This window comes from Galleria mellonella, unplaced genomic scaffold (genome assembly GCF_026898425.1).
Source record: "Galleria mellonella isolate WM207_F2 unplaced genomic scaffold, CSIRO_AGI_GalMel_v1 utg182, whole genome shotgun sequence".
Lineage (NCBI taxonomy): Eukaryota > Metazoa > Arthropoda > Insecta > Lepidoptera > Pyralidae > Galleria > Galleria mellonella.
Window position 1 is genome coordinate 368,420 of NW_026442023.1, and position 22,890 is coordinate 391,309.

A 22,890-nucleotide genomic window follows, 5' to 3' on the forward strand; every position below is an offset into this window, starting at 1 on the left:
AATGCAACGAGCTCGCGACCGCGCGACGCATGCGCGGCGGCGCGCGCCTGCCAGCAGCGAGTGCTGGCCGCGAGCGGCGACACGAGCGAGCCGCCGAGCGCTCAGTAGCGACACGCGAGCCGCGACCGCGCGACAGCCGCGAGCGCCCTGCCGCCGCGCGACCGCGCCACTCCGCCACCGCTTCTTCCTCGGCTCCGCTCTCTCTCACACAGACCTGGCCGAGAACATGAGAAACGTCTCTACTCCCAGCTCGTGCTACATTCGACACGTACTCGGATTGCGCGAGTTAAAAACGGCTTAAAAAATTTAAAGTGCACCTAACGTTCTGTGTATCGCTGCAGAGAATCGGTAGATCGGTGGTTATCAATGAATGGGAAGCAATATAGGTATGTGCAAGTCCTCGAATACGAGAAACTAATTATGTAAATAGGCGCTTATCCCTTTGGGCTAAGGTAAAATGTAAGTCGTTAAAGGAAACGTGACGCAACAATTTTAGTGTAACTCTCCTATAGAAATGACCTGAAGGTGAAATCTGTTTTTTCTGAAGTATATACGATGTAAGTAACATATAAATTGAAAGATAATAAGAGGTGTTAAGAAAATGTTAAACCCGAGCGTGTGTGTTGCTCTCAGAGCCGTGTCCGCGCCCCTTTCTGTTGTTGTCAACTCGGAAACCATCACTAGCCAACGTCGATAACAGAGAACGCTTTAAAAGGCGAAAAACGAAGAATTGGTGGTTGTGTGGTGGTTTAGCACCCTCAGCTGTTGGCCTACCGCGTGCCTCGACGTTTGAGTGTCGGTCCTCGGAACACGTAAACAGTATCGATCGTATGTCGACTCGTGTCTCGCGACACTGCATGTTCCAACTAAGTTACCATGTAATAGAACTACGGTACTGGCAACTACAACTAAATTATTTTAAGTCTAATATAATATTTGTTCAGTGAAATGTAATATTTAATAGGACCTCTAACTTCATATATATAAAAAGAACGCAATAACATTATTTCTTAAGTGGTAATCGGGGAAAGTAATCAAAGGTACTCTGTAAAAGTAACAAAACCTAACTGCATCTTGCTTATAGCTGCTTTCCTGGAAGCTATTTCAGTATTAAATTATTCAAGATATTGAATATTGGATCAGGGGACGGAGCAGCCAATCCAACTGGCCCAGTCGTTGCTGCAGTGTTTTGGACTGTATTGTATGCGTGATCGCATGCTATAACCGAGGATTATTTCAAAATCTGACAAATTGAATACTCAGGCAGCATTCTATTATGTAAATTATAACAAAGAAGCGAATGTATTTAGGTCATTAGCTATTTCGATATTCGTTAGTCGCATAGCAATGCTAGGGTCTGTGGATTCAAATTTATTTACGTCCCGCGTATCTAGGTACCTCTTACCTAAAACTTATAAGCCTGTTCATTACCAAAGAGACCCTACTAGGTACTTATAAGTGACACCTAAGAAATTTTCTATAATATCCTATGTCTATATTTGTCCCCTGGCCGTAGACGGCGACAAAGAAAAATAGAAATATGTATCAGTTTAAAAATTTGTAAGTCAAATTTAGAATCTGACTTAGAACACAATTTTAAATTTGTATTTTCATTGTAAACAAAATATAAGCGATAAGAATACAACAAAAAAAAAATTTTCTAAGGAGTCAAAATAAATTTATATAGAAGTTTAGTACTAAACTAAGAGATATAGCATTCTGCAAATTAATAATTAAAGATTGTGTCCCACAAAAAATACCGATTTCAATTATAACAAAATCAATTATTTCAGTGTGAAAACTAAACTGCTGAACCGATTTTTATAAAATTTCTATAAATTCAATCTGTATCTGAAAAGGTTTCAGAGAAACAAGAATTTTCCAAAACAGTTTAGAACTGACAGAGCTATGAGGTAACAAATATAAACAAAAATATATATGAATTGAGAACCTTTCTTTATAAAGCCAATTGAAAAAAAAATCATCCAAGAACTCGATATATGGGTCTGAAGAATGTGAAACAAGTTTATCATATTTTGTATTAAAGAGTCTAGACATAAACTTCTGGGTATAAAATTATGATAAAACTAAGTAAAATTATCCTATAGGACCATTAGAGCCCTTAATTATATATATATATATACATATATATATATAATTTTATAGATAACTTTAATTTCTTATGGCTTAAAGCAAATGTAGGGTTCGAGTAAATAATGAAACTTCTGAGCCAGTTCTAAAAAGTATTCATTAATAAAAATTGTGTCTCACAAAAAAAAAAACAGACTAATTCTGACAAAACCAGCTATTTTGGTTAAAAAACTAAACTGTTGAACCGTTTTTAATAAAATGTCTATGGTACCAATGTAAGTATATCATTTCAGTCTAACGGACTGACTAACTAAACTAAATTAACTAACGGAATTATGAGGAAACCAGAACCGTAGCTAGATTCAAGTTTAAGGTAGGGCAGAAGCCCTAATTAAATGACTTCGTAAAAGCGAATCTGTCTAATTTCCTTGGGATCTTTCATTTTAAAGTAGGCCATTGAGCCTTTTAAGAGAGGGCACTGCCCCTCAATGCCCTTCCCTGGCTACGGCCATGGAGGAAACAAACAAAAAATGCAACCGAACTGAGAACCTTTTTCCTTTTGAAACCGTATATAACACAGCAAAAATCATCTGTAATAGAATTAGGTAGGTCTGCTAAAATTTTGCGAAAAGCACTTTGCAATTTTTTCTGTACTGTGTAACTGGGAATGGCAAACAAGCTGACAGAAAAGTGGTAACTGTCGTCTAGAAACCACTCGACAAGATAATATAAACCACCGACATCACAAAATATATTTCGCGAAGTCCATTGTATCCTTCATGATTTGCTATTAATAAGGACTATGGTCAAAAGTGTCTCCGTGTCGGTCCCGGCATAGAATGGGCTACCCCTTTTTTCTCTGTGGATGTAGTAAGAGACGACTAAGGGAACTTAAGCTCGGAGGATAGGCAGCAGCGTCTGTCTTAAAACATTTTTAAAAATGCTTGACCACGCTTGCCAAATATGGCAACTACTGACAAAACTCCCCCTTATGGAGAAGGCTTATGTTCAGCAGTGGACAGTTAACGGCTAATTAATAAATGTATCACAAATTTGCAAAAGGAGAAGGGTAAGATAGGGGGAGGGGGAGCTGTCTGGTAAACTTCGCTCTCCACAGAAAATACTTGGGGAGCGCGTGGAAGTCTACCAGATAGCTTCTCCGCCATTTACCATATTAATTCGTCACGATGGGCCAACTGAGATGACTTCCACCTCTCCTATAATGCCTTACTGGTAACCCGCCAGCGTAATCCAATACAGCAGGCGGTGGTACATTGAACTTTTGTCTGTGCGCAGACGCGCGCGTGTTTCGCGACGCGCCACCAGGTGAGGCATGTCGGGTGCGGGCGCGGCCAGCTGAGCGGCGGCGGCGCGTGAGGCCGAGGCGCCGGCATGCCGGGCGGCCGCAGGGGGCTCGTGGCCCCGCAGAACACCTTCCTCGAGAACATCATCCGCCGCTCCTCCTCGCAACGTCAGTACCCTATAATAAGACAACCTGCACTATATAAGATAATAGAAAACTACATAGGTGACTCAGATGTCGACTGGAAAGTATTCAATCGGTGTACAACTTTAAGTGTTTGATATTTTTTTTATGCTACTTAGAATGGCAAACAAGCTGACGGCCCACCTGGTGGAAAGTAATAACCGTCACCTATAGACATGAGCAGTACCATGGACATAACAGAGTATACTGTTTAGCCCATGATACCCCCCATGCGTTGCCATTCCTGAGGTCTAATAAGAACTAAGTGCCGTATGGTCCTGTCATAGATTAGGCCACCTCTTCCTTTACCGTAGGTGTTGTAAAAGGCGACTAAGGGAAGGCTCCAAAATCTAACTGCGGTTGCCAATCCGTCTGCCAAGCGTGACGACTACTGACAAAACCTTCCATGGAGGGAGGCTTATATTCAGCAGTGGATAGTTAAGGGCTAATAGAATAAGATATGCACGAAGCAGGAAAGATTAATATATAAAGAAACACGAATGGACCAGAAGTATTCATGCAAACGACTTTTGTACAAAATCTCCCTCTGGTGGTACCACTGAAGTCACCAGACTTCAGTGTCATATTGATACTAGAATTATTGAGGATTTCCAGTACATTTACGTAGTCTCTCAATCATGTCTAAAGGCACCTGAAACAGACACAAATGATGAACAATGCACGCTATGGCATGAAGATATGCTTGTGACATTTAGCATGTGGTCGATGTATAAGCAGACACCCGGTGATGGTATCTCGACGTTCTTTTCTTCGTGTACATGAGCAAGATTCTTACCCATCTCTGGTTATTTACAGCAGACAGCAGCTTCCTGTTGGCGAACGCACAGATCGTGGACTATCCTATAGTCTACTGTAACGAGACATTCTGCAAGATGAGCGGTTACAATCGAGCTGAAGTGATGCAGAAATCTTGCAGGTAAACTTCTGTTGTGTTATACTGTGTTATTGAAATATGCAATACGACGATCTCCGTGGCCCAGTGGTGGGGCATTGCTTTACATAAACGAGGTCCCGGGTTCAATTCCCGGTCGAAACCAGCTAGGAAATAAACTTTTTTAAAGTGGGTCGTGTGTTTGGTGACGTTCGTTGCGTAGTGCCTCCTAATAAGCTATCACAGCTCGCGGTCCTGGCGGTAGGTGTGGCGGTAAATGATTCATTTACTATAGTTACTTAAAAAATGTTTAGTGTTGTGGTAATATAGTATTATTAATCATCCTTCACAATGAAACACACTATGTAAGCAAGCAGAAACAGAAACAGAAGTACTCTTGCATACTTTACTATGTCCCACTGCTAATATAAATTAACATAACAGTAAGTAAATATGTTTGTCTAAAAAATCTTACCGCTCATTGAAACAAGAATTTGACGTTTAAATTACAAACAAAAAAAAAAAAACGCTGCGTGTATTATTGGTCGATACTTAAAATTCTATTGCTTCAGTATTTTTATTGCACGGTTTATGGATGAACGTAACGCTAAGGTTCGTTAACGGGCCCTATTTGGCATGAAAGTACATACTTCATTCTATAATCAATTAATTTTTTTAATAGCAAAAATCACAGTTTAATATTATAATACAATATAAGAAAATCCAAATACTACATCGCATTTTGTCAATAACATTCAAAGTAATAATAAGACAGATATTATACGTATAAATACAAAATATATGTTCATAGTACTGCGGGTCTACCATGAAATGAAATTCCGAAATTTGGGACTCAATTTCGTGTTTTTGTTTATACCAAAATCGGATCAATAAATGGAGTTTAACATTTCGTTCATCATACACCCTATCATAAAAATCAAAAGGAACAATATTTTAATATTTATGTATTATGTAATTTTGACATCAAATTTGTGTTTCGTTTGGCTCCGAAATTTCGGAAAACATTTCATGGTAGGCCCTCTGCTCATGTCTTTAGGCGACAGTTACCACTTTCCATCAAGTGAGCCGTCAGCTTGTTTCCCATTCTAAGTTGCATAAAAAAATATTGAGGATGGAAATTTCGATATTTCGTGTTATGTTAAACTCGTTTGTTAATGTACGCATGATGGTATTGATGGTGATGAACATGGTGGTGATGGGTAGGTGTACGTGGATGTACGGCGAGCTAACGGAGAAGGAGGCGGTGGAACGGGTGGACCGCGCGCTCGATCACCACCTTGCTGATCAATTCGAGATACTGCTTTATAAGAAAAATCGTAAGTAAACCCTTATTTATAATGCTTTTAATGCAGTAAATGCTTTTTAAATAGACATGAAAATCATATTTAATATATTAATTGCGATAAAAAAAATTCGAATCGGCGAGCATCTAAGATGGCATCTTCTTTATCAACTGATGGTACTGCTATTGCCAATTTAGCACCGTTTTGGAGCTGTCATTCGCTGTTTGGACATCTTAGCTCTAGATAACGACGCTAAGGTCAATTGATTAATTTAAAATGTTTGGATATTATTTATTTATTTATACTTTATTGTACACAAAAATTACATTGTTATATATTATATTAAATGAAGATGTACAACAGGCGTGCTTAACTCTGTAAGAGTTCTCTTCCAGCAAACCTTGAGTGGAAAGGAGCATTAATTATCAGCGGGCAGTGTGCGTACAAATAGAAAGTGGAAATAGTACTTACTATTATTATATATTTATTATTTCCTTAATACTACTAAGAAATAATAAATATGCTTACCTAAATACATTCTAAGTTTTATACTCACATTCAAAATACACACATATCGTCATAGTCGTAGAATACTGACGGATCTTTATATGTAATCTTTGTCAGATCCGTCAGTATTCTACGACTATGACGATATCTGTATATATAATAATACGTACATATATCTAAAATACCATCTCTATATATTCAAACTATGTACATATACCTACATAAACATGATAAGTTCATGACGACAGAAGATGCTCTTTTAAACTGTTTTAAAAACATTCAGCGAATGATATTCGCGAATGTGCAATGGAAGAGAGTTCCATAGTCTATCCGCATGAACCATAAACGATAAATATTCCAAATGAATATTAGTTACTCTATTGCACTTGAGCATTCGGCGCAGAGATGGACTGTATCCTGAATTCACATAAAAGTTTGCGAAGCTGCATGTCACAGAAAAATAAATAAAATAAAAACAAATAACATACCGGCCAGCCATATATTATAGCTGGTTCACGACAAACGACATCATCAAGGTTATATTAGCCACAGGGTCGGCTTATTTCAACCACAAAATATTTTAACGTACCCTCTGTCGACGAAAAAAGAACAAATATATTTAACAATACTATGGAGGGGGGAAAAGGGATTGTTAGTAATAACGTCTACCAGCCTTATCAGGTCGTAGTCAACTATCGTGGTTAATTCTTGTCGGTCATCATGTCACATCTTGTCGTCGATCATCTGTTTTCATCGTCACTCCTCACTGGTGCCCCGTCAGCGTATACCGGTAGTGCAGGCAGGATTACCATTTCATTATCACTCATTAAAACAAAAGCTCCTGCGCCCCTCCCCTAAAGCCGGTACTGGGTGACAGTATTGTGGGCGAGAGTTGCACGTTGATTGGGGGTACATGTTGGTTTGATTAGAGCCGTGTCACCGTCGCGGCGGTCCACGGCACATAAACTGAGCGTGGCGTGGGCTAATTGAAGCGTCACAATACTCCCCCGAGACGTTCTCTCCATTCCACCCTTGTGTAATATAATTGAATTGATTTTTTTATATTATTTATTTATTAATATTTAACTCTTTATTGCACCATAAACATAAAATATACAATGACAATTGAACAATTCAAGTGAAATACAGTAACATAAATACAGATTGAAATATACACATAAAGGTACAAAAAGAGGTCTTATCGCTAGGCAATCTCTTACTTGTTTGTCTAATTATTTGTTTGTATTATATCAGCCATTAACTCCTCAACCTACCGCATAATATTTCCTAATTATTAAAAAAGGTGTACCATATTATATAGAACAGGTATTGTTCGAAATGGGATCTAAATAGGATTGGTAACTCGCGCGTAACGCCCCTGGTATTTCAGGCATTTATAGGCTATTATATATGTAACCGCTTACCGTCATGTGGAATTAAAAAACACATGATATATCAGTACGACCTCCACGCGGTTCCCCCTGGAAATTATCGTGCTTAATTATTGTTGAATTCATCACGATGAGCCAACTGACCTATCATCAGTTTCATTCTTGCCTATCATATTGATTTCTTTTCTTGTTTTATATATATATTTCGGTATTTTGTTGTCATTTTTTATGGGAAATGGATATTTCGCAAAATTATCAAATTAAAACATTTGATTAAGTGATAAGTTTAGAAAAATGTCGCTTCAGAAATGTTTTTTATGCGTTTTATAACTTTTTAATTAAATATGTGTCCGTGACGATTGAAGGCTTTACTTTTTTTGTGGAATAAAACATACAGTTTTTCCTTTATATAGGTACGGAAACATGAAAACAAAAGTGCCTTTTTATTTGACGGAATAAGATGGAGCCACAAACAGTCCGGTGCACCGTGCGCCGAGGCCACTTCCGGAGTTTAGTGTTGGCTAATACTAGACTGGACGTTTGGTATCGATTGTTAATCGATAGTTCGAATGGGGGCAAAAATAATCGATATGTAATTGATAATACGCTATAATTAATAACAGATCGATGTTTTTGATAGTGTTATTAAATTAAGATTACATCATAATGTACAAATAATTATACTCTTTACCTCGATTTTTGTTATTTAATAAAATAAAATATTTTATAATAATAATAATATATAAAAAAAAATTGTATACATATTGTTTACCTATCAGACGGGCTGTATGCCTGTTTGCCACTTTTATGATATAAAAAAATAAATAATTATCATTCATTCATATAAATCGAGCAAAATTTATGTGGATACTATTGATAAAATCTATTTGTAAAAACTAATTGGATTTCAAGTATTTTTTTAGATATTCTCTATTGATAGGTATTTCTACATTGCTGTATAGCCTGATAACAAGTTACATCAAATCAAAGTACATACAATCGAACATTCAAAATATAAGATTCTCAAACCAGCTTACATCTTCGTTCCTCTAGCTTTTGAGACTACGGACGTGTGGGGAGCGGAAGCAAAATCCTTCATAAGAGAGTTGAGTCTGCGCATTGCGGATAGGGGCCATGATCGCCGTTCTGGTTCGTATCTGGTTCAAAGGATATCTCTGGCGATCCAACGCGGAATACCGCAAGTGTCATGGGGACCTTTGGGTCGGGTACGGATCATGAATGGGACTGATTATTAATTTAATTTTTTTTTGTGATTCTATGAAATATATTAGTTTTATTCATTTATGTTTAGGATATTTATCATTATTTTAATTAATAAAAGATTTATTAGTTACATTAACATTTTTTACTATTCCTCAACTCATGTATCTTTGGGCAAAAATATTCAATTACACTAGTAGGACAGTTATTTAAAAGAAAGCTGCATTTTTTTTTATAGTATGTAGCTTTTACTCGTGGGTAAAAGCTACAAATACCAGTTAAGTATACACGTGACTGTGATTTATTCACTGACAGGGGTAACCAGTAGCGTATTTCCTTCTTCATTCCGTATGGTAAATTTATACCAAATTTCGTAACGAGTGATTAACCCATTAAGATGCTAAGAAGTAACAAATAAACCCACTTTCACATTATATAGAAAAATATTTATTTTTTGTATGTTTGTTTGAAATAGATAAAGTTAAAAACATCTCAACTGATTTTAAAAGCTACAGAAGAGTATTTTATTGGTGAGTAATATGGGCCATATATTATTAAAAAAAATACAGAGCCTTACGGAAATGACAATAATAAGGTATTAAAAATTTGCTTATTAAAGCTAATATAAAATACTAATTTATCTTTCTGTCTGTCTACCCGTGCGGATTGCTAGTTTATAATATTAGTAAAGATTATTATGTCAACTGTATCGAGTAATCGTTAATCGATTAGTAGGCAACACTACCGAGGCCGCGTCAGGTGTCGCGTGCCTCTAATGTTCCTTCTCCGCCCCAACCCCACCTCACCCGACATAATCCACCAACGCTGACCTCGAATGTTGTACGTATTTCCGTTGCTCCAAAACAGAATGTTACGGCCCTTGGAAATTATTCTGACCATTATTCGTCACGACATTTTTGTCGAGAACGTTAAAATTATTGGCACGTATTTCTTTTATACGTTTTCTAGGCAGAGAGGGTCTAGTTTCAAAGAACTTTTAACTATTCATATACATCCTTCGGTTGAAGTGCTCTTAGAATATTCTGACTTCGATTCAGCTGCTCTAAGCTAAAATGAATATTTGCCTTTATAATCAAATGGTTTCCACCTATGAATTCATCCGCCTGATTGGGAACTATCTAGTCTCTTTGATTCTCTTTATTTTTCAACTTTGACTGAAAATATACTCACTCTCCTTATTATAATTACTAGTATAACAAAACGTGCTTGGACGAAATGGCAGTCGGAGATTGATAGCTAATATGGAAGATTGTAGAACTTCCGGTAATAAGAATAGTAATAAATCTTCGAGTGTTGACACTCGCACACAGTAATTGTATCGGAATTAGAGTTAAAAAAATCTGATTATCAGCAATGTGGACTTCCGCAAGATGACACTTAGTACAATATTATTATTTGTACTATAACACAATAATTTGATAGACGAAAATAAATAGTGTTTCAAAGTCGATTATTCAAATTCATGTTTCCCTGCCCTAACCCATTGAAGGATAAGGCGGTTAGGTTGAATGCTATAGGTACTGGGGATTCAAAAGGTGGCGTTTTTCTCTTCAAATGTCATACAGCGAGGTAATGCCATCTATATGTTCAAATGTTTAATGTACTGGATAGACTAATCAGAGGTTTATAGTAGATACTGTGGTATTATGGTGGATAGATGGCATATAGTGTTATAAAAACAAATATCAAATTAGAGGCTTTCATGGCTAAGTAATTTATAGAATTTAACAGCGTAACTACATCATAAATATACTTATCGAAAAATAATACCTACATATGTAAGTAAATAAATCAATTTAATTGACAATGCCTTATTTTTTTTTATTTTTAATTAGTTATATTTTTTTTTTTGGTATCACCAATTCACAATTTTTATCAGACATTCAGGCAGATTGATAGGAAGAAATCCTTTTTATGGGATAAGTCCACCATTGTGTTTATTATTTTCTTAAGAACTGTGTGTGTTTAAATTTAAAATTTTGCTGTAGATACAAAAAAGTGTTGTGAGGCTTATGTTGAACAGTGGACGGTTCACGGCTGACATGATAAGCGTCATGGTTTCCAGGAAATCATGTGGAAGTCGACCTAACTGGATATATTGCTGAACTCTGTTATTAATAATTCTTTTTCATCTTTGAGGATGAACGTTTTTAATGGATGAAAATGGAATGGTAACTTTGCTTGCGTTGTCGGTATACGCTGGCGGAGCATCAATGAGGGATGATATGCGACGATGAAGCAGGTCAGTTGGCCCATCGTAACGAATTCATCAAAAATAAACACTAATAGTTTTCAAGGGGAACCGCATGGAGATCAACCTGTTATGAAATTTAACAGCCCCATTATTAATAAACTCTTTTCCCTCTTGAGGATGAATTAGGTGTATTGGTTCATCATTCACTGTGACTTATATACAATTATTTCTAATTGGGGACCGTGCCGTAGGCATGGGGCTGCCATTGTCTGTCGCTAACAATCTCTTATCAACTTTCAGATGGTGGGAGAAAAGGATTGTTAGTAAGGGGTAGTTAATCCTCACTAGCACTCCTAGCAATATACCCTGTCAGATTGACCTGTATGCGATCCTCCCTAGAAATTATCGTGGTTTACTTATTTATACTTTATTGTACACAAAAATTATATTGTCGTAATTTGTTTTGAATAAAGATACAGGCGAGCTTAACTCTGTAAGAGTTCCAGCAAACCCTGATAACATCCACATAGTTTCATCCTCCAGTGATGTTTCGCTATGGTATTGCATCATTCTATCTTCATCTATTAAAAAAAAACCTTCAGAGGGTGTGTGCGTGTTGCAGGCACGCCGCTATGGCTGCTGGTGCACGTGGCGCCGATCCGCAACGAGCGCGAGCTGGTCGTACTCTTCCTGCTCACCTTCCGCGACATCACCGCCCTCAAGCAGCCCATCGATGCAGACGACCCCAAAGGAGGTTTGTGTGTCTCCTTTAGTTACATTATATTTTTCTTATAACATATAGAATTACAAACAAGCTGATGGCATACCTGATGGAAAATGGTGACCACTAGGGTGTATAACACCATGGAGATCACTATGGATTTTTGTCAGCTAATTAGACAATTAGCTTTTTTTTTATACAACTTAGAATGGCAAACAAGCTGACGACCCACCTGATGGAAAGTGGTAACCGTCGCTTATAGACATGAGCAGTACCGTGGACATAACAGAGTATACTGTTACGCTCATTATACCCCCCATGCGTTGCCATTCCTGAGGACTCAGATGTTATTCTTCTGTACCCTGTAAATTCACACCTTATCCCACCCTTCAAACCGAAACACAGCAATGCAAACACAATTTCTTTACAGTAGAAACACGAATGGGACAGACAAAAAGACAAACAGATAGCTAACAAAAAGTTTACTCGTTTTTGAGGCTCGATGCTCTATCTATATAATCTAAGTCTATAATATATAGAATAGCTTAGGACAACGTTCACATAAGAGAGAACAAAACAGCGTTGCTGTTTCATTCTATGAATATCTTTTGTACTCGTTAGCGATAACGATTCTATCGATAGATTCGTTTGTACTTAGTCTTAATTGTTTTGTCTAGGTATTAAGATTTTTCGTGCTCCTTACAGGGCTGTCAAAGTTCGCGAAGCTAGCACGCAGCGTGACGCGGTCACGCTCGGTGCTGGTGTCTGCGCTGCCGGCCCTGAAAGAACCGCAGCGTCAGAGCCACCTCGCGCATGTCAGTACCAACGCACCGCATGTAAACACACAGCACACTAACTTACTTAATACTAGCACTAATTAGACACACACAGTCTTACTACAAAAAAAAAAAAAAAAATTAACTGCTTATCTAAACATTGCGTAACAAAACTTTGATTAAACATTATTTAGTCAATGTAGTAAAGTTTACTTATAATTTTATGTAGGTACCAAAATGTATACACTTTTATAATACAATTTATTGCTTCAAACACCTTTTATTTCTAATAATATAGACTGTCTTTTGTTTAAACATATTCAGATTTTAGATATATGCTTATGTAGTGAAACACTAAACCCTTCTTCTAAATAGCGAATATAACACACGCACACTATGTATTTGATCTATATTTCTTTCTTTTTCTTTTATTATTTTTTTTAGTGGTATTTCGCGGCTCACTCTTGGCCACAACAGAATATCAGTGTTTTGCTCTTTTTAGGGCAAAGCAAAAAGTTGAGTTGTGGCTATTTTGTATTACTGTGGCACACGCATGAAGAAAAAAAATTTTTACTAATTTTATGCATTCTGATTTTGTTTTTGATTTTTTTTTAATCTTTTGTACATGTATCTTTATTTTATTTTTTTTCACTTTGCATTTGTGTCTTTTGCTGTTTGTGTGCTGTAAGTAATGCAAATAAATTATCTATCTATCTATCTAAACATCCAAACATGAATTAAACGTATTTCTATGGGAAGTTTAACTTTTTTTGTGGTAAGACGGTTAGCATTGCATAGTCGATTATTTAAAATAGCCGCATCATCCGAATTATAATACGATTTATATAATTCCATTGGCGATTTATAACATGAAATAAATTCGTATTCATGGAATACTGATTCTTAATTACCCTGCTTATAATTTCAATTTAACTCAGCACCAATGAATTTCTAATAATAATAATAATAATTGTGTATATATTTCATTTAAGTGTAATTCGAAAAACGTATTATGTAATAAGATACTTTGCGTGTGTGTGTCCGCTCAGGTGATGTCTCTGTCGGGAGACGTGCTGCCCCAGTACCGGCAGGAGGCGCCCAAGACGCCACCACACATACTATTGCACTACTGTGCATTCAAGGCCATCTGGGACTGGATTATACTGTGCCTCACATTCTACACCGCTATCATGGTGCCGTACAACGTCGCCTTCAAAAACAAGACCAGCGAGGACGTCTCCTTGCTGGTCATCGACTCCATAGTGGACGTTGTGTTTTTCATAGACATCGTGCTGAATTTCCACACGACGTTCGTCGGCCCCGGCGGGGAGGTGGTCAGCGACCCCAAAGTTATACGGAAAAACTACTTCAAGTCCTGGTTCCTTATAGATCTGCTGTCCTGTTTGCCCTACGATGTCTTCAACGCGTTCGACCACGACGAGGATGTGAGTATTATTCTAGATTCAAAATCTTGCAGATATAATAAATACAAACGATTTCTTAGCCACAATAAGCTTTTTTATGAAGGTGGGAAATTTGGGATGGCGCAGATTGGATCAATAAGTGTACATGTAGGTACGCTTATATGCGTGCACGCCTAATGACGTAACATGACACTTTGCTAGAGCGAAGCACCATGTGCGCTATACAAATTACTGTCTCTCCGTAAATTAAGACGTACAGAATATGTGTGTAATGTAATCATAATGTTTGCGTGTAGGGTATTGGCAGTCTGTTCAGCGCGTTGAAGGTGGTGCGTCTGCTGCGGCTGGGCCGCGTGGTGCGCAAACTGGACCGGTACCTGGAGTACGGCGCCGCCATGCTCATCCTGCTGCTCTGCTTTTACATGCTGGTGGCGCACTGGCTCGCCTGCGTGTGGTACAGCATCGGCCGCTCGGACGCCGACTCGGGCCTCCAGTATTCCTGGCTCTGGAAGTTAGCCAATGTGACGCAGACCCCTTATTCTTACGTATGGTCGAACGAGTCCGACGGGCCGGAACTCGTCAACGGGCCCTCTCGGAAGACCATGTACGTCACGGCGCTCTACTTCACCATGACCTGCATGACCAGCGTCGGATTCGGCAACGTCGCCGCCGAAACCGACAACGAAAAGATCTTTACCACCTGTATGATGATTGTGGCAGGTGCCGGAATTCTTCTGTTATTAGCCGGAGCACTGACGCGACCTCCGCGCAGGCTACACTGCGCCGGGGGCCGCGCTTCCTATGTCCTTGTTCCTCAAATGTGTCACCATTGTTTTATTGTTCGCCACCATTTTGTTTGTACCGTACACCATGTGTTATTGTGTTGACGCACATATTTCCCTTTATTTGTCCCACTCTTTAGAACTATCCGTTCACCGTTTATTTTCGTTTCCCCCTATCTCCCTTGTGCAGGCCCACGAAGTGTCGCATCGCGTGAGTCACCTGTGTGGTCTTACAAGTCGTGTACAAACCGTCAGCAAAATATTCTTGAAAATTGTCACTTAAAAGCAAAAAAAACTTAGGCGGTATGTAAACGATAAGTTCAGTCGATACACACTGATCTGTCGAGTTTCTTAGGTGCCTTATGTACAACAGTCAGTCCTAAAGGTTATACTAATGTGAAGTCCAGTAAAGCTCATTAGGAAAGTCACTGCACTTGTAGCTAAAATTTGAAAGTCTTGTCCATTGTTGTGTAGTAGCTTGTTTGTCAGTCATCCACAGGCTGCTAGAAAGTATATTTCCAGCACTTTATGCTATCGAACAAGCTAACGAAGGAAACGAGTTCGTTTCTTATATGACTTATACTAATTGTGGAAAGTTGATCAATTTTGAATAAAGATGACTGAAAAGTGAATACATATTCACTGGATTTCAGGTTTTTCCTTGAGGACTAACATGCTTTCCTAGATAAGTGTTATACGAATCTATCAATAGATACGTCGGCATTCTCTAAAGTATGCATTTAAAATGCATGCCGTAACAACCTTCGGCAGCTTGTTCTTTCAAACACGGCATTTAAAGAACAAGAACCCGAAAGTTGCTATCTCGTTTTTTCCCATACGTATGGTAACTAAGAACAAGGAATTACATAGAAAGAATGATAAAATAAAAACTGTCAATCATATGGTTGCCTCCTTTTTTCTTATGCAAATATAGTTAGTAAAAAGAGGACGAAAGATACACGATCAGTTGCTATTTTTGTCAATTCATAGCATAGTATAACCCTACTAAATTCAGATACAACCTGCTTGCATACTTTCTACATAAACTGTGCTCAGTATATAATCTAATAATGTAAAATTTGTCGTTGACAAATAATTGACATATCATTTTCTATACACTAGCCTGCTATGAATTGAGAAAAATAGCAAGTGATGGTGTATCTTTCGTCCTCTTTTTACGAATTATATTTGCATAAGAAGAAAGGAGGCAACCGTATGATTTACAGTTTTTATTTTATCATTCCTTCTATGTAATTCCTTGTTCTTAGTACGGTAACGACGTATGTATTCGTAGCCACTTGTCTATGGGAGCTGTAGAAACAGTAATACAGGCGTTTGCACTAATCATTATGACTCCGCAGCTTTACTGTACGCGACCATCTTCGGTCACGTGACGACCATCATCCAGCAGATGACGTCGGCGACGGCCAAATACCACGAGATGCTCAACAACGTCCGCGAATTCATGAAACTCAACGAGGTGCCTAAAGCACTCAGTGAACGCGTCATGGATTATGTCGTGTCCACTTGGGCCATGACCAAAGGGCTCGATACAGATAAGGTAAATTATTAGTGAAAATATATGTGCCCATATGGCTTTTTGTTAACACTATTAATCAAACGAATTTTCTTTGTTTTAAAATATATATTTTATACAAGGAACACCACAGCAATCTTAATATAGATACACACACACACACACACACACACACACACACACACACACACACACACACACACACACACACACACACACACACACACACACACACACACGTATATACATATATATCTATCTATCCTATTTAAGAGCTGCGCTCTTGTCGGTGGAGCTCTTGCCACTCACTACGATTTTCAGCGAGTCTCTTCACCATACATATATATACACACATATATATCTCAAACATATAATATATAATAATATGCCTACTAATTTAAATGTTATAATTTCAAGATTAAAATGAGACGACAATGAAGTTAAATTGAGTACACTTGTTGCCGAATCTTGTGACATAAGAAGAAGTGTGTTTCGTGTAGGTATAATGAAGGTAGTTTGGCAACTCTTTACCTTGACACGAGCTGTAATAAGTATATTTTGAATCGAATGGTACCCCGGCAGGTGCTGAACTACTGCCCGAAAGACATGAAGGCGGACATTTGCGTGCATCTGAACCGGAAGGTGTTCAACGAACACCCGGCGTTCCGGCTGGCGTCGGATGGCTGCTTGCGTGCTCTCGCCATGCATTTCCAAATGTCGCATTCGGCGCCCGGCGATCTGCTCTACCACACCGGCGAGTCCATTGATTCGCTCTGCTTCATCGTCACCGGCAGCCTCGAAGTCATACAGGACGACGAGGTCGTCGCCATACTAGGTAATTTTAAGTAAGGTACTCTTGTAAGGCGTTTGATATATGCCTCGCGCCGCCGTGTGCAAATATTTTTTTTCATTACTCAGTACCTTGTCAATCGATTTTTTGTATGATGTACACTATTTTGATAAAAAAAACACACACACAAACACACAATAAGAGCAGATATTTGGGATATTCTGTATCTATTATACATATATATATATATATCGATAACTTAAACTGTAATGAAATTTCAAATCTACGTACTACTAAATACTTGGCGCCCAACGTGGGACTTATCTACTTTGTTTACTTTACTTTTTACTTACAGAAAGTATGTGTCTATTCGCTTCCTCAGTAAACTCGAACATTGTCTACCATGAAAATAGCGTTATATTAACTTTTCTGTGATAGGTTTTTTCGGTTGTGCAGGATGGTTTAAAGCGTCCTTAATATTCTGTATGGTTTCAATGCACAATTTTTTTCTATCTATTGTAAAAAAGTAGAACTTGAATACTAGTACTTTGTAATAGGATAGATAAATTTATAACATTTGGAAAATGTTGGCTCATGGGTTATATATATGTAGTTATATTCTAGTATATTATTTTTTTTTTTGTTCTTCGAGTTCGATCTACACCTGAATAAATTGTAGTTTATTATCCAATTTGGTGTTTTATTTCTTGGCTTTCGGAAGTATACTCTAGATATCGCTGCATTCTATTTTAGATTCTTTTTTTCAATTTTAAACTTTAATGAACAGTAAATTCTATGATAAATTTTTGTGGCAGGCAAAGGCGACGTGTTCGGCGACTCGTTTTGGAAGGACAGCGCGGTGGGCCAGTCGGCGGCGAACGTGCGCGCGCTCACCTACTGCGACTTGCACACCATCAAGCGCGACCGCCTGCTCGAGGTGCTCGACTTCTACCAAGCATTCGCCAACAGCTTCGCGCGCAACCTCACGCTCACCTACAATCTTCGACACCGATTAATATTTAGAAAGGTTCGTATGCAAATATGTAAAAACATTACCACTACCATAAGAATAATTCTTATATTTATTTATTGATAATTTTTCACAATTTAAGAAATTTTCATACTACTTTCTATTAACGATGACGTGACACGATTTTTGTCATATTAAAGGTTGCAGATGTAAGACGAGAACGAGAGTTGATGGAAAGACGAAAGCGAGAGCCCCAGCTCGAACAAGCTCAGGATCACCTCGTCCGCAAAATCTTTTCGCGGTTTCGACGTGAGCGTAGCGTCGCTGCCGCCCCAGGGCCTGCACCCGCGCGGACCGCGGCCGCCTCCCCCGCCCCCGCCCCCGCCGACCCCGAGCGGGGCGAGACGGCCACCGCCCCCGCGGCCCCGGCTGCTACACCTGCTCCAGCCCCCGCAGCCACAGGTGGAGCGACGGCGCGAGGCAAGTGGGGCCGATTGCTGGCGGGCGGCGGGTCACTTGATGCAGGCGGTGGAGGGGGCGGGGCTGGTGGCGGTGCGGGGAGCGGGGGAGACCAGCCACGCGCCCCGTTCGCCCGCAGCCTGAGTACCCGCGATCGTCCCACATCCACCAGTGTCGCCCCGTCGTCGGATGCCAGTGCCGGATCCGGGGTGACGCCTCACGTCTCAGTGCTCGCTCTCAAGGTATCATTTGTGACATAATTAATACACTAATACACAAAAACCTTAAAATACGTTACTATTGACATTTAGATATATAAATTGTTCAGTTTACAAAGGTTATCCTATTTAAACAGCTTGGTCTGAAATATTTTTAAAATTTTAAGGAAACTACGACATCGAATCTATTGTGTGTACGTTAGGCGTCGTTCGCCAAAGCCCGATCAGCGAGCACGCTGGGCGCGGGCAGCGGGCGGCAGGACACCATCGAGGAGGAGCTGGAGGAGCGGCGCCCCGCGGCGGCGGCCCCCGCCCCCGCCACCGCGCCCTCCGCCGCGCCCGCCCCCGCATCCACCCCCGCGCTGCCCACCGCCTCGTCCGCTCCCGCCAGCACCGCTCCCACACCCGCTTTACATGACGCCGCGCTGGCGGAACTGCGCAGAGACGTTCGAAATGAAGTCCAACGTCTCCAACATAAGGTGTGCAACTTAAAAATTTGTTTTTTTTTCCTTCTAATAATATAAATATGAAAGTGAGTTTGTTTGTGCGTTATCTCATAGCGTGCGCTGAAAATATCGAGGGTAAAAGCTGAATTTATAAAGGAATTTCGTGTAAAAAGATATATCAAAATTGGTTTAGAATCAATGATGTAATCGTGTAAAATAGCCACAAATAAAATTAAAATGACGTATCTCCATTTTAAAATGAGAGATTCAATATATTTCGTTATTTTTATGTAACAGCTAGGACGAGTGGAGGAGCTGCTGACGATGCTGGCAGCGCGACTAGGCGCCGACACGACTGACGGCGGGGCGGCGAGCGGGGCGGGGAGCGGCGTGGCGGGCGGCGCGCGGCCCGAGGACGGCGACAGGGCGCGCGCCCCGCCTGCCGACATCGCGGCCCTCACGCGGAAACGACGCTCCAAGGTTACTGCATCGTTATCCTCACTGCATCCTTCATTGTCCACTAGAGAATATAAGGAACGGTCCTATCTCGCCGGTATCCTAATTTTCGATACAATAGAAATCGCTTTATACTGAGTTTATAATTTCAATTAAATATAAGTGTATCGTATTGGTATTGGCACATAAGTAAAGATATAAATAAATATTAAATAAAATAATTTAATATGAAAAACGTGGGAAATCATATTTTTAAATTAAAAAAAATTGTGTACTAAAATATGTCGAGCTAATTGATAAATTGGTCATATAGATATAGCAAAAATGCTTAAATGTAATTAATATTCGTATATTTTTAATTTACATTTTTTGGTCCTTTGAGCTGGACTAGCACTTTGACAGTTACTGTTTGCTTTCAGTTGTATAAATTAAATTAAATTTAACTAATTAATATTTTAAGTATGTGTAAACCTTTGATTATAAACAATTTGACAGATTCCTATGTAGTTTATTACTAACTAGTAACAGAGACTGGTGTCTCTGGAATTAATTAATCTTTATTGTATTGAAGGATTTTAAATTTGGAACATCGTCCACAGGCGCGCAGTAAAGGCACAGCGCCTCAAGTGCCGACGCCGACGACGCCGGGTGAGGCGCCGGCCAGCCCGCCGGGCGGCAGCGCGGGTAGTGCGGGCAGCGCCAGCAGCGCGACCGGCGCGAGCGGCGCGACCGGCGCGGGCGGCGCGGGCGGCGCGAGTGCGGGCGCGGCGGCGCGGCGGCGCGAGTTCGTGTAGCGCGCGGCGGCGCCCGGCGCGCCGCCCGCCTAGCGCGCCGGGCGCCGCGCCCGCGCCACCAGTGCCTGCCACCCGCCCTCGAGCTCGACACCGTTCGGTGCTCTGTGACGCGACCGATCGCTCGTCGTCGCAGTGTACGCACGGCCAGTGGTCCGACGCCCTTCGTGTGTCCCGAATTACATAGCAATTCGGGACGCACTCTTCTGCCTAGATGTGCTGTTGGACGATTGGTAGAAAGGAGTTCTCTAGACTGTATCGCTATTGTGCGTTCGAAATAAGAATAAACCCCCTTATAGGCGAATGACAATCAAACATACTAGTAAATTTCGTTATCACACTGATGAGTGAGAATAAGACGCTGCACGTTCTTGTCTTGTTTTGTATTATGCGTACGCTAGCGAAAATTATATTTACCTATGACTTAGCTATCCAAAAGATTAATTCTGAAACTTAAAGTTTTGTACATGCTTCTAAGCTTTAATTAAATATATAAAAATCGAGAATTAAATCTTAAATTTCGTTATGTAAATTTGACAGTTCTTTGACAGTTTGAAAATATTGACTTTGCGAGCATTATGCTTAATCTATGACGTTACGTTTCTTGTTCCGTTCGCACTGTACGTGATACGATGCGAGCACAATGTTACACTGTCGTGTACTGAGCGTGACGCTATAAAAGATTCGGGTCGAATAGAACGTAGTTAATATATTACGAGTACCGCGGCCGCGCCGCGCTTGCTCGCTGTAAATACACATAAGGGTATATTACACTGTCGAATATGTAAGACCATGTGTATCATAGAATCATAAATACAAGCTGAAAGCGAAAAACGATCTCATTAGAAACATTATCACTTAGTTAATTGATAAATTTACTTAGACGCGATCCTATATATTTGATATTGTAATATATCTTACAGTAATAATAAAATGTACTTACTCGTAGGCACTCGCGAGTAGACACGCTGCATTAACGCTTGTCGGCACCGTTACGCTAACTTTATATAAAGTATTTACATTACGAGTAATATTTATTCGGGTTCGCGGCGGACACCCCGACCGACGACGTCGCGGGCTAGAATAAAAATTATTACGGAAAATTAGAAATCAACGCAACTAGTGAAGTGGCGACGGAGGTGTCTCTATAAAATCAACAATCCCCTATACGAATCTAGGAATATATGTCATTAAAAAATCAATTAACATAAAATTGCTTTATACAGGAGTAACCTTTATTTTTTAATTTCTGAAGTGTGAAAGGGACTTACATAGATTCGTACCATATATAAGAACTTAGATTATATAGATCTGAAGCATCGAAAAAAACGGGTTAAAATTTTTTGTCAGTGTTCTATATATATATATATATATATATATATATATATATATATATATATATATATATATATATATATATATATATATATATATTCACGCAAAATTTTATGAAAAAGTTGACCTGCTTCTTTAGAAGCATTTATATGCAGACAATCTATATAATCTAAGAATAACAATAAATGAAACGAAATCTGTATAATTATTTTGTAAAGACAATACTGTAAAAATGTAGGTACCCTCCTTTTATTCAAACTCCGTTTGGATTGGGAGGGTTGTCACAAACTCATTCGCAGTCAACAAATAATTTTACGACTTACGTGACACCGTATCAGTGAGTCTTTTGCTTGCAAGCCCTGACTCGTTGAGCTATTAAAGAGAAGCAGGCTATTAACACGCCGATCCATAAAAATGTCGGTTCAACTTGGTTATTTATTCTAATAAACGTATATGTACCAAAGAATATAAATGTACTCAAATATCTTAATATCGTCTAATCCAGCCTTTCCCAAAGTGGGCGATAACGCCCCCTTGTGGGCGCTGCAGGCATAAAGGGGGGCAGTAAGAGACCCAGAAAAAAATGAGGACGTTGTGTAGAGGCTTGGCGGGTGATTTGCTGATCTTGAAGTAATAGTGGTTTTTTTAAGTAGGTGAAAAAATGGGGGCGCTAAAATTTTTTTTTATATGACTTAGAATGGCAAACAAGCTGACGGACCACCTGATGGAAAGTGGCAACCGTTGCCTATAGACATGAGCAGTACCATGGACATAACAGTACACACACATACTGTTTCGTCTATGATACCTCCCATGCGTTGCCATTCCTGAGGACTCAGGTGTTATTCTTCTGTACCCTGTAAATCCACGCCATATCCCACCCTTTAAACCGAAACACAACCATGCAAACACAACTGCTTCACAGTAGAAATACGAATGGAATAGAGGTACCCAAGCAATCGACTTTTGTACAAAGTCTCTCTCTGGTAATAATAAATAATTTATTCTTACAAAATAAGACAAAATAAGTTTGGGAATCCCTGGTCTAATCCATACATACATCCATCAATCTTTCTTA

General features: G+C 39.4%; 1 protein-coding gene across 1 annotated transcript; it reads left to right on the forward strand.

Moving 5' to 3' along the window:
- The first annotated feature begins 88 nt into the window (after positions 1-88).
- On the forward strand, positions 89-21,824 carry LOC113513770 (potassium voltage-gated channel protein eag). Its single transcript, XM_052893650.1, has 15 exons — positions 89-386; positions 3,388-3,562; positions 4,394-4,514; positions 5,694-5,806; positions 11,730-11,861; positions 12,534-12,643; positions 13,654-14,049; positions 14,325-14,748; positions 16,172-16,371; positions 16,930-17,182; positions 17,953-18,164; positions 18,308-18,808; positions 18,988-19,263; positions 19,528-19,710; positions 20,286-21,824. The coding sequence occupies exons 2-15, from the start codon at positions 3,484-3,486 to the stop codon at positions 20,478-20,480; spliced, it is 3,195 nt and encodes a 1,064-aa protein (XP_052749610.1). The 5' UTR covers positions 89-386; positions 3,388-3,483; the 3' UTR covers positions 20,481-21,824.
- Positions 21,825-22,890: the final 1,066 nt, after the last annotated feature.